Source organism: Rhea pennata, chromosome 11, assembly GCF_028389875.1.
Source record: "Rhea pennata isolate bPtePen1 chromosome 11, bPtePen1.pri, whole genome shotgun sequence".
NCBI lineage: Eukaryota > Metazoa > Chordata > Aves > Rheiformes > Rheidae > Rhea > Rhea pennata.
In genome coordinates, this window is record NC_084673.1 from 19,472,265 (window position 1) to 19,485,282 (window position 13,018).

General features: G+C 36.5%; 1 protein-coding gene across 5 annotated transcripts in view; it reads right to left on the reverse strand.

Moving 5' to 3' along the window:
• Window positions 1-782: 782 nt before the first annotated feature.
• Window positions 783-13,018, reverse strand: part of ACSL4 (acyl-CoA synthetase long chain family member 4) — a 40,964-nt gene continuing 28,728 nt past the window's right edge. For 4 of the 5 annotated variants that reach the window (XM_062585121.1, XM_062585119.1, XM_062585120.1 and 1 more), the window contains 12 exons: window positions 12,416-12,525; window positions 12,157-12,295; window positions 11,648-11,798; window positions 10,900-11,023; window positions 10,155-10,226; window positions 7,843-7,982; window positions 7,220-7,392; window positions 6,957-7,031; window positions 6,561-6,752; window positions 5,907-6,021; window positions 5,030-5,187; window positions 783-2,810 (listed from right to left, as the gene is read on the reverse strand). In XM_062585121.1, the coding sequence (XP_062441105.1) occupies window positions 2,653-2,810; window positions 5,030-5,187; window positions 5,907-6,021; window positions 6,561-6,752; window positions 6,957-7,031; window positions 7,220-7,392; window positions 7,843-7,982; window positions 10,155-10,226; window positions 10,900-11,023; window positions 11,648-11,798; window positions 12,157-12,295; window positions 12,416-12,525 (1,607 nt within the window). In that variant the 3' untranslated portion in view covers window positions 783-2,652. The remainder of the gene's footprint in view (window positions 2,811-5,029; window positions 5,188-5,906; window positions 6,022-6,560; window positions 6,753-6,956; window positions 7,032-7,219; window positions 7,393-7,842; window positions 7,983-10,154; window positions 10,227-10,899; window positions 11,024-11,647; window positions 11,799-12,156; window positions 12,296-12,415; window positions 12,526-13,018) is intronic. The other variant, XM_062585118.1, reaches the window with a different exon arrangement.

Here is a 13,018-nt window from a genome sequence, read left to right on the forward strand (position 1 = left end):
CAAGTCTGGAATCAGCCTAGCTTTCACCCTTTGTAGCATGTAGCATGCTCCTTCTTTTGATTAACCTGTTTTTGTTAAGGTATGCTCCATTTTGGAGAGAATACGCAGTGTTGAACAGTCACTGAAGACAACTTACACAATATAAAGATTTTTTTCAGAACACAAACTTGTTGAACCAATTCAACTGTATTCAATTTTTGAAATGTTTGTGTGTCTGTGTGTGTGTGTGTGTGTGTGTGTGTGTACGCATGCACGTGTGCATGTATATGTATGTATCTATAAAATCAATCCTCAGTCACCAAGACACAGGGTAACTGCAGTATAGGTAAAATACATTTCATATAAATACATTCATGGTTTAAAAAAATCATAAACCTGCAAAGACTGAAGTGCAACTAACTTTCTCACGTTTGTTTAGTTTTTATGATGCTAATAGACTATCTAAAGGCTATTTAACAGTGACCAATTTTAGATGTGGAAAGCTTGGTAACCTTCTCCAGGACATCATCCAAAAAGTTACTATTTATATGAGAAGTATTTCCTGTATTCAAAAACCAGTGTATGTGATTTTAAAATACATATTTTTTAGAAAAGCTTTTTCCTGGTTCCTTTTAGTGACTGTTGTAATTCTATACGCAGCTAGCAGCAGTCAGCATTAGATCTGCTCTTTCCCATTCCCCTCAGGGCCCTTTCAGGATCAGCAGGCGGTGTTCATTCTGGACTGGCTAGAGAAGCTACGCATGGGAAAGTGAAAAGAAGTTGGTCCCAAGGAGAAGGGGCAGTTTGGTTAACGAGGCTATAGCCATGATTTATTTTTGCTGAAAGCTGTTTGAACTGGGGAAAAGAAAAATACACATGTACCTAATAAAGGATAAATTTGTCCTGAAGTTGCAAGCTAGTATGTTCGAGAGAGGTGTTTTACAAAACCTTTTTCTTTCTGTACAGTGACAATACCAATTTTTAGCCATATACATAACACAATTAGGAATAGAAGAAATCTAATAGATACTTTAAAAGGAATTTATAATATAGAGCAGTTGAGGGCCACACCTGTACAAAATGTAAGCAACATATATAAAATGATAAGAAAAGTGCAAAGTAGAACAGTATCAAGAACTTCCACTTCTTACAGCATTTATGGTTCAAGTGCAAAGAGCCAGCAGAGATGCAGGAGCTCAGGTACTAACAATTCAAAAGAGACACAGTACAGGATACTGCACACAAAGTGATAAAATATTATTAAATTATTCCCTACTCTCCCACTTCCACACACCTACAACTTCCAGTTATTAAAAGAACATTTTTAAATAATGAATTTTATATAGTGATTTGTCCCTTTTTACAAGTTCCTTAAAACAACGATCTCCAGCCAGACATTACTTTTCTGTAAGTAAAACAAGACAATAGGGAAACTACTGTTGCTTTCTGCTGTCTTGTTTTGGTTACAGTATTTAAAAGGTGAACAGAAATACTTTACCATATTGTAAATACTGTCATCTTACACTCCAATCCTGTAACTTACATATGAGTTACTTGTAATAGTCCTTTTATATATATATATATATATATATATATATATATATACATACATATATATACACACACACACACACGCACACACATATATATATATATATATGTATATATATATGAGGAATATTACAAGCATATTACGTTTACAATATTACATATATGTGTGTGTGTAGAGATCTGGAGGATCAGTGCCTTAAAAACAACCTCTGAACCCAGGAAGTTCTCTTTTATGTTACAAATCTGCTTAGAGGCAACTGTCCATGAATTTCACTGCTGTTGGCCAGCCAAGATGCAAGTTCTGCATTCAGCTGATTCCTCTCACAGCAGTATTGCTTACAGCAATATAAGTTTTAGTTGTCTTTTATGCTGCATGCCCTAGTAGAAAGTTCTGCTTGAATTAAAATACGGTGGCAAGTAAAATGTATTTGCTGAATTGGAAGTTGAAATAGGATTCAACACTCTTGAATGAAGTGTCAAATAACTTATTTTTAGAAAGCTTTTCAGTTCACCTTTGCTTCAGTAAGTGTACTTTGTATTTTCTTCTAGGCACTGTAAATAGTCAAGATATTAATTTATGTGCAGAAGAACTCATTTATTTTCAAGCAATGCATTATTAGTGACCTCTAGCAAATTCTTGACTAATATTTTTGTGTGTTTTTTTTTTTTTTTTTTTTTTTTTTTTTTAAGGAGTGGTAAGCTTTAAATATTTTTCTCTGTTGTGAAGTTTCTTACTGTGATATAATAATCACCACAGCTGCATTAATATTCCTGATTGAAGTATACACCAGACTTCAGTAGGAATTAGAGGAATGAAAGCACTAAATATGCTAGAGGAACAATAATAACAACATTGACCTGTTACACTGCTTCACATAATTGTGTCCACCTCAAAACTAGAGATGATCACATGAAACTCTGAAGAGCATAAATGTTTTCTGCTAGTAACTAGGAATTGAGTCTAAGATTTTTCTTTCTCCTCTGCTGTTGTCATGGGAGATTATAAACATTCATCTATTTATTTTGTGTATTCTTTAACACGTGATATCTACAGTATACAAGGACATCCAAAATTGAGTTACGAGAACTTCTGCACAGCTGTCTAGTTAACACAACTCAAGTTTATTTGCCTCCATACATTCTTTCAATGTCGTTGAGGTAATGGTTTTTCAATTCTTTCCTTTTCAACTTGAAAGCATCTGTTACTAACCCAGTCTCCGGGGTCCATGGTTCAGGGCTTAACCGTACTTTGATGGGGATTTCAAACCGTTCTAATTTCACTGGAGGGACAAGAAACAAGAATTTGACTGTGATTACACTGAAACAGTTATTCATACTACTTAAAAATCTAAGGCAAGCGCTCTGTAGCTTGTGTGGTATGCTGTCCTACTTCATTAAGTAACCTGAAAGTGGGTTGCAGGAAGGACACATGTAAATTCAAGCTTTTACCAGTGCTCAGTACTGGTTAGCGTGTAAATATTATTCCAGTAACATAGTGTACTTACAATTTGTATTGGATGTGACAGTGCTAAGTCTAGAGCGTGCAACAAATGAGTTCATAGCCTGGAGGTCTGAGACTGTCACAAGAGGATATGCTGAAATCTATCACAAAGTTATTAGCAATAAAGGTTACGTAAACTGAGAGATTTAAAAATAATGGGATACAAGATTTAAGAGTAAGAGGCTGAAAATAACTTTGTTTCTGCTAGTCTTATGTGATGCTTGTTGGAGCCATTTAAGTTGTGTTTGTGGGACGGTTTGGTAGACCATTCCAGCAATTCATAGTTGGCTCAGTTTGTGGAAGCATGCACATACAAGTGGGTGTATAAACACAGGATGTGCCCCTGTACACGTGTGCGTGTGATCCCACACGCTATGTATGCTGCATACCTCAGCCCAGCCTAGCTGCAACACTCGAGCTCTAGGCTTTTTCACAAGCTAGAAGTGTCTTTATTTTAGGAACATGGTAGTGACTGAGTTGACTCAGGCTAGCTGGATATTTTGTATTTAAGTTAGAACTTAAGAAGTCCTTCATTTCTGGGAACTTTTTTGGACACTTAGTATGTGCTTGAGAGATTCTGTCCCATATCTTTCTTTCCTAGGAGTTTATTTAGAGTTCAAAGCGAAGGAGCTTCTCTGTATTTTTGTTACATTACTTGTTTTCCCTTCAGCTGGAAGCAGTGGCTTGGCACATGCACTCTTGCCCAGGCAGCAGGGCGAGCAGGGCAGGAGGTGAGTAAGTGCTTTGGGAAGCAGGGGAGGGACAGTGCGGATAGGGGCATGAGCTGCTGCACGTGTACAATACTTGATGGACTTACGCAAAAAGCCCTATAAGCTCTTGCATCTAGGGCTGTAATGGCCCCCCCACCCCCAACACTTGGAACTGAACTGCCAGGACAGCTTGTAGCAGCACAACCTCTAGGGGGCAGCAAGGGCCGGAGAGCTGGCACCTGGGCTGCAGGTGCGCCTGGGGAGCAATTCCGTCCAGCTGCAGCCTGGTACAGGCAGTCACTGCTCCATCCTATTTAGATATATGCCTGCTTGTGATCAATCACAGTGTTTTGCTAAAAAAATCCGGAACAGTCTGCTTAAAGTACTTTTGGAACAAGTTTCACACGTAAAATAAGTCATATCTAAATAATAGATTACTACTAAAAGACAAATGTTTAAGTAAAGATTTTGGAGAAACAAAACTAGATGGATAGTAATTTGCCTAGTTTATGGTAGAATACCATGGATTAAAGTGTTCAAACCAAAGTCAGAGACCTACAGTGTTGTGTGTGTGTGTGTGTATATATGTGTATATGTGTGTGTGTATATTTTTAAAGCAACATCTAAAATTGCCCTTTATTCTTGTTTTCTCAGTTTCTCCTCTCTAAAATCTGATAGGCAACAGTGCTTAGCATGCACTTAAGTCCTATTTTACTACTTTACTTCATTCATGCGGTGTCAAGTGTTTTAGAGATTTATTTTTTTTTTTTCCTCCAGAAAGCTTGTTAGTATTTCAGCCCCATGAAGGATTGATCAGGCAAGGTTTTAATCATTCAGTACTGCAGCAAAGAATAGCAGGGTTTAAGCTATTACGAATACAAGGTACATTGCTATTCAAAGCTGTAGGACACAAAGTTACATGGAGGAGAGCTTTGATCCCTCCTGCTTAACTCATTTTCTTACTACTAAATGCCTTGTAATTTCCCTTCCGAATTGACAGCCTCGTTGGATCTTATTCTAACTGCACTATAGAAGCAACCTGGCTCTAGAAGTTAATTTAAAAAAACTTCAGAATTTTTAGAAGATAAAAAAGGATAAAGTAGCTAAGCTGACCAAAATAACATATCAATTTATAGGATCGTAAGCGTAAATTTGATATACTCTTTGTCTCTGATTGAATTCTAAATTTGGCAGGTAGAAGGAATAGAGAGAAGAAAGCAATGATAACAGATTATTTTCCTGGCTAATCACCATGCACCTAGCTAGCACCATATGCCATTCTACTTACTCTTGTTTGCCACTTCTTTAATCTCTCTCAGTATTTCAGCTTCCATTGTAGGATTGTTGCAAATATCTACCCAGGTTCCAGTGATGCCTTTCTGCTCAGCTAATGCCGTCAGCTTCTTCTGGTTAGGAACCACAAAACTGATCACGTAAGACTGGTCACTAACACAAGATGCCAAAGGGAGGAGGGAGGGGGGCGGGGGAAAAAAAGGCTTCAATTTCAAAGAGTAAAATGCTTGCTTGATATTAGCTATACCATTCCAGTCCTTTCAGAACGGTAGCTATCCCCACCACCTGCAAATCTTTCTTGTACTCCAGGTCTGCACAGTCAGTGATTTATCAAAGGTGCTCTAAGTTGTTTAAAGCATTTGATCAGTGTCGTTTTTAGATGTGTACTCGTTAAATTACAGCATAATTTAGGCTCCCTGGTACATCCAGTATCTAGCTAGTTCTTTTCAGTTTCCCTCCACGTACAGGGTGTGTAAGTGAGGGGGAGGAAGGAGAAGCATTTCAAAAACGCACGGAAGAGCTTTGAATTGGGTGGGAAGTGCCGAGATTAACCTTTCTCTATTAGTCTGACAGAAGGCCGAAATACATGCTTAATATGATTATACCTGTTTGGGAGGGAGATGGAACTAGAATGAATTAAGATAGGGGAGATGCACAGGAAGGTTTAAGCCGTTTCTCCATTCTTCATGTCTTGGGGAATCTAGGAGCCTGTGCTACTTCAGAGATGGTTTTTTTTAAACTAATTCTCAGGTGGCAGAGTTGTTCACGGGAAACCATAGATAGCTGTAGTATATCGTTGGAGAACAGGGTCAGAACCTGTATGTCAGATGAACCCTTTTATTTTAAATTGAGTATCTAAATACCACTCTTACCTTTTGGCATAAGCACAGATATTGTCAATCAATGGACAGTTCTTCAGTGCTGCCTCTACTTTGCCCAGAGATACGTACTCTCCTGCTTGTAGCTTTACCAAGTCTTTTTTACGATCTAGGAGTCAAAAGTAACAACAATGAAAAAAGGCTTCTTGCATTCAGACTTCTGTGTTTTCACAGACTCATTTGTAAAGCCACTACATGTCACATACTTTGTGCAGTGCTGTGCAGGTCTTTTCTTACAAAAAAGTTACAGCATCTTATTCAAATTATAAAGCAGCTATGAGCATGTATATATTCTGGAAACTTTCTTACAGAAGTCTTTATAGTTTGTATTGCACTATGCTTCTTGTCACACAACTTGTACGAAAGTGATGGGAGTTCTGATTCTTAAGCTATGTAGTTAATACAGAAAACTGATCTTATGCTTATTTTTCAAATCCTATGTGCTAAAATTATATAATGATAATGTCACAGGAAACAGTATAATTCCCCAAATTTCCCTGTAGCCATGGGAACATTTTTGCACCGTGAGTCTACAAGCAGATAACTAACTACGTTAGCCCCTGGCAAAGCCAACAGGATTAAAAACATGCTTATTATGCTTTGTCAAGATCTTGTAATAGAAAGAAATAGCAAAAAAGTGAGGCCAACCTATGATCTGCAGACACCCATCTGGATGAAATTCCCCTATATCTCCAGTCGAAAACCATCTCTGGCCATTCTCATCAACAGAGAAATCTTCTGAGGTCTTCTCTTCATTTTTAAAATATCCCATTGAGACATTAGGCCCACCAATTATAATTTCTCCTCTAGGATTAGGCTTGTCTCTATTAGTATAGCCCCCTAAAACAAAAAAACCCAAAACATAGTTATTTTCAAGACAGGTATTTTGCTGCCAAGAAAATGTTTTGAAAATTTTGCTTAAATTTTGTGCACACACAAATTAATGATTATTATAAAAGGTAATAAACAATTACTTCCTGTACTACTGCAAGGTAAGCAATAATAAATTAGTTACTGTGAGGTCAAAAGATAAAATGCTCTCACCTTCTTGCCAGTCTCTCAATTTAATTTCACAACAAATAAGAGGTGCTCCAACTCTGCCAGTGCTATAATCAGTAACTTAGGGAGAGAAGAACAAGGAAGAATACAGAGATTTTTGTCATTTGAAATAGACACGTAAACCATAAAATAGGATGACAGCTTATTTCAAGTTACTATATTGCACTTAGGAACTACAACTATTCTGACTTTACCTTAAAAAAAGATTTTTTTTTGAAGGTATGTATTTATAGAAACATCTTAACTACCTTCTGTAATCGTTCCAGCTCCACATGTTTCTGTTAATCCGTAGCCTTGGCCAACAGGACAGCAGAAACAGATGTTCATGAATCTTTGCGTCTGAGGTGAGAGTGGTGCTCCTCCAGAAAGCATCATACGGATATTCCCTCCTAGTAATGCCTTTACTTTTTTAAACAATAGTCTTGAAAGAAGGAAAAATTTGTTTAAAAATCATTCATTCAGCTCATTTGGAGAGAAACCTTCTTCTTCCTTCCTATCTAGAACCTTAGAAATAACTTAATCATTCGTAGATACTAATGGACAGCATGGAAGGTAAAAAAATTGTTATTTGTGTAGCTCTTGAAGATAGTAGAATTCCTGTAACTTTACTAAAGAAACAACCCGATGTTAATGACTAAAAAAAGCAATACAATGAAAAATAACTAGTCATTTGTTGCTCTGAAGGTCAGTCATTCTTATTCTTAAGTATGTACTCCCTGTTTCTGGTAAGAGCTTGGATTATTTCAGTTTAGTCATTAGATCATATCTGCTTCTTTGATTAGAACTATCTGATGTCAGATAGCTTAGATTATTCTTTTAGACTTCCTTAAAACATGAAGAAAAGTGCATTTGGACTATGAATTATACTTACACATTACAAAGAGGTGCATCATATCCCCTTTTGATTTGTTCCAATTTGTAGTCATAGCCTATCTTGAACAGGGTTCTTTGAATATAGTTCATCTCTTGAACTTTACTCATGACATTTTTATAAATTCTGTCCATTATTTCCTACAAGATGTTGAAAAGGGTAAGGAAAATTACCACACAATCTCTATCGCATAGAATTCTGTACCAGCAGCAGCTACAAATTTGAGGTAACATGCTACAGTGTAATAAAGCTTGCTGTGTTGATATATTGCTTACATTATCAAGAATACTTTAACTGTATTTAAAATACGATAAACTGATTTACAAAAATCTTGAATTCATATTTAACTAAATCTCTTTGCAAAAGGTTGGTATATGCCATGCAAGATCAGTAACACTTAGGAGTCCTGATGCAGTGCTTTATCCATGGCAATAGGGAAGCATAAGGGAACGTTCATTTCATCACTTCCTTTTCCAAAAGAAGTCTTTCAACTTTGAAAGCACTGTGGCTGCAGTAATTCTGCTTACCTGACAAAAAACCACAATTCTATCATAGACAAAAATATCAGAGAACACAATACCTATTTCAATTAAAAGAACAAGCTTATAATCATTAAATGATATAGAACTTAATGGAGCCAGTCCTTCAACTTCTATTAAATACTTTACCGTCTGAATGTTAATTATTGTATTTCATAGTATTGTACTCTGTTACAACTGCATGCTTTGCAACAAGAATCAAATTACTGTACAGTAGTTGAAAACAAAGCCATGGAAATTATTTATTTTGAAATATTAAAGAGAAAATATTAAAGTCTTAATAGAAACTGTTTTTTAAACATTCCCTCAAATCTTCATGATCTGGACTTGCACAAATTAGAACTTTAAAAAGAAACTGTAAACTATTTTCAGCTCAGTTTAGCTACAGAATATCTAATATTTCTAAAAGGCAAATTCTTGGAGGTAAAGCAGGATTAATGTAGCTTTTTGGAAGGACTAGTGACACAACAAAGTATTCTGAATTAAAGGCTAGAAGGAGCCATTAATTATTGCAAACTTCTGTTAGCATGAAATATTTAGAAATATTTGTGTGTTTGGAATTCATTATGATTATTTTTTATTTCATTCTTTATATGTTCTAATAATAGTAGTAGTAGTATGATCTGAAGATAAAAAGCAGGACAGCACTTCTGGGAAGAAAAATATTAGGCCAGTTTTATTAGACTAATATAGGAAGTTATCTCGGTCTGCAGGTCTTACTTCTCATATGTTTTCAGCTGGCTTGTATTTTAGCTGTTGTTGGATAGTTACATTTTCACTGATGACATACAGATCTTTTTCCTGCATAGTTACCAGGCTATATAGCCTGGTATTGTATACAGGAAATCTAAACCAGTTCTTCAAAGTTGTTGTGTTAGATAAGAGTAGTGTTCATACTGGGCTTTTTGAAGTTTTTTTCCTTCTTTTTTGCTGTAGATTGTTGAACTCTAGGTCCTCTGTGCTATCAATTAAAAATGGACCACCTGTTTCAAATAATTTTTTCCTCTGTTAGCTTCTTTTTGATAAGTCTGTAGAGTCAAGACATTTGGGGAGTTTTTTCAAGATGCTTCAGCATTATCACTGTTCACACTCTGGGTTAATTCGTATGAAGTTGTTTGCACAGATTTTTTTTTTTTTTTTTTTGCACATACAAAAATATATTCCTTTTGAGAAGAGATTATTTATATATATTTAAAACTTACCGTGTCTACTACCAGTCTAGCATACAGTTGATCTGAAGTTACTTTCCACAGGAAATAAATTTAAGTGGCTAAGGACAGTAAAGAGACTTGGGCTAAGTTTTAGCTTGCAATGAGGCAACTGAGAGTAGGCACCCCAACAACTACAGCAGCTCAGCTTAACTTGCTGAGTTCCCCAGCTCAGCCAGATGCTTACACACTTAAAGTGTCCACGTTAACCAAAGCTGCCCTACTTTCTCCTGTGCAAAAAAGAACTTTTCAGGTGGTGAATGCCCAAGACTTTCTGTATCATATTGTTGCATCAATAGTCTACTAAAATGTCTTTTATAATTACTAACATTCACAGTTACACATCAAAAAAATCTGGGCTTTAGTATATTCTTGTGCTCACGTCTGCAGCATCAATACTCACCTTAAGCATCAATAACAAATTTCTGTGTTCTACTTTCTTACCCACCTATTAAAGTGACAATTTCTTAAGCAGGAAAAAAATGTTCATAAATGTTTTTTGTTAGCATGAACAAGGCAGAAAGAACCATTTTGCAAAACTTATCTTCAGCTTTCCTGTACTCACAGGCACAGCTGCCATCAGTGTGGGCTTTAGTACAGTACAGTCTCCTTTGCTTCCCTTCTTAATCTTACTTGACTGTAATAAAGAAGAAAAAAAATGTAAATTTATGAAGCCAAAAACCAAGCAGCTTTTCAGAAGAAGACTAAAAATAAGAGGAAGATGAACTACCATGTAATTTGTTTAAATCCCATGCCCCTCCAAAAAGTATTTCCTGCCTAATTTTTTTTTCATTGCAATGAGAAAAGTAGTGGTTAAAAACCAACATCAACCAAAGTATCAGATTTTTTACAAGCCCTACCTGAAAAAACAATTCCACTCTGTATATCTTTCTTCTGTTTCCCTCCGAAGTACTTGCTTTCTCCCCTTGTTTCCTCCAGCAGTTTTTATCTGATGTAATCTTTATACCAGCAAAACATACAGAAGCCTTCTGAAAGCTTAATTTACTTTATCATAATTGCTAAACTGAAAAATGCAAAGAACTAAGTAGATCTATAGTAACTAAATAAAGAACTGATAATGAGAGTCTAAAAACTTAAAATCACTTCAGGTAGTCTTGCGTTCAGTTAGTCTATTAATAGCTGTTCTATATCCTGATGTTCCATTGGATAATGCTATAGAGCATTTATTAGGTTTTCTTTTAGATTTAAATATTGTAAATGCAGAGATTTTATTAAACTTATTTGGTGTGATCTGCTGCTGTAGTTTCACCTGGTGTAGGAATGCTTAAGTTTGCTTAGTTTTCCCTTACCTGATCTGATAACGTGAGTGGAGAGGAATATCCAATCCTGCAACCGTAAGTAATACAAGAAATTTCTGCAGTCAGTTCTAGCACATGGGCCAGAGGCAAATAGCCAATGTAAGTATCCTTGGGCCTAGTAAAGGAAAGGATTATCTCATTAACAGTGATGCATAAGTGGATTAAGAATGCTAAACGCTGTTCAAGAATTTGGTATGCTTAATTACTACTTTTTGAAAGATTTAAATCAAAGTGGATTTTATTCTTCTGCATCCAAAAAGGGTATGATCAAAAACTGTAGTCTATAAACTAAATGGGCAAAGCACTACTTTACTGAAATCAGTGAGTGCAAATTCCAGGCTTTGCCTTGTTTTTTAGGAAAATGAAAATTTCCCAGCCGCTTAACTGCTACTTCTTCTCCTTATGGGAGAATTTATCCCAGTTACCAAGTTAAAGCTGAAATTTTTTTCTAATTTTTATTTTAAAGCAATCCTAAACAGTCCTAGTATTGTCTCCTTCAAAGATAGAAGAGTAGAAAGAGAACTGATGAATAAAATACTGAAGCTGATTCCAGGAAATACAGAGATTTCTTAGAAAGAAACGTAGATCTGTTAGTTAATAGAAATTTGCAGCATCAGTTCAGAACTGCTTTTACAACCCTCTGCAAAATGACTTAAACACAGCTTAATTCAGCTATTACATCCTTCATGAATGCAGTGACAATGAATCTCCATATATATGACAACTAAGTGTTTCTTACCCCAGCCCAGGTATTCTCTCACACTGTCCTGTCATTCCAGCTATCAAGTTTTTGTGCATCATCATCACTCCTTTAGGCCTCCCAGTAGAGCCGCTGGTATACATCACTAAAGCCAAGTCTGTCGGAACAGGTCTGCTTGGCAGAACACTTGCTACAAAATGCAAGAGACAAATAGATCACATTAATTCTTATGTACTTCCTAAATTATTATTTCTGTAATTAAGCAATATGAGAATGTAATGATTAGGGTGGAGCAGGTGCTTCAGCATGGGCAAGCACGGTACGCTGAGTGGTCAGCAGTGGATGTAGAAGTCAGTACTGAGACACTTATGCAAGACACCGCTTGATCTGCATGATACTTTCGCCATTATATTTTACACCTGCTTTTTTTTAAAAAAAAAGAAAATGTCTGGTGAAGCTATAGCCTGTGAAAGGTACTGAACCTTTTAATCTAGCTCTGATTTCACCATTATTTTGCTTATTATTTCTCCAAGAAATGATTCACTTACAGTTTTCTGGTTTGGCTCCCAGCTCTTCTACTGTTTGCATACTATGAATCTCCATATTTTCAGGGTATTCTGATTTATTGATAGTCTTCTTATCCACATAAATGATATGTTTAAGACAGGAGACTTCTGGCAGTGCAGTCTAAGGAATAGAAAGGGAACTTTTAGCACTGACTGCACTGTAAGATTGTTGGGTTGTTTGTGAATAAATAGGTGAAGCTGGTGCCAAAGTTACCTGATGTTAAAGGTAAAGTTACCTTACCTTAAGTTTGCTCTCAAGAAGTTCTACACTAGTGATCAGATATGATGCCCCACATTCATTGAGACCATAGGTTACTGCCTCTTCACCCAAGGTGGCATATAAAGTAACAACTGTTACATTAAAAGGGGGAGAACAACAAAGAAAAGTTAAAACATCAAAGTAATACTAAATGCAAGGGTTTTTGCTTTAGCTCATTGGAAAGCAATTTGGGGTGGGGGCAGGGGACAAAAGAAAAAACAACAAATGGGCTTCCTTGGAGTTGTCTAATTAGAAAATAGAGCTGCTTTTCATTTTTCTGTATCAGAATTTTATCTCAGAAGAGACCTCTGGAATGAGGAGGATAGTTACGTGGAAGAAAAAAGTCATTAGACCACCACTAACGAAAAAAATCCACTAAAATCCAACAAAAACGCACTAAGCAGTTGCACAATAAGCAGCTGAGAACATCTGGGTTCCTCCTTCGAGTTCTCTGCAGCCAGAGCTCTGGGCGGGGGGGGGGGGGGGGGGGAGCCAATGCTCTGATCACCGCAGGCCCCAGGCACGGCTGTGTACTTTCACAAGCGGCTCTTTCAGCAGCAGTGCCGGCTTACGCAGCCCTCTGTC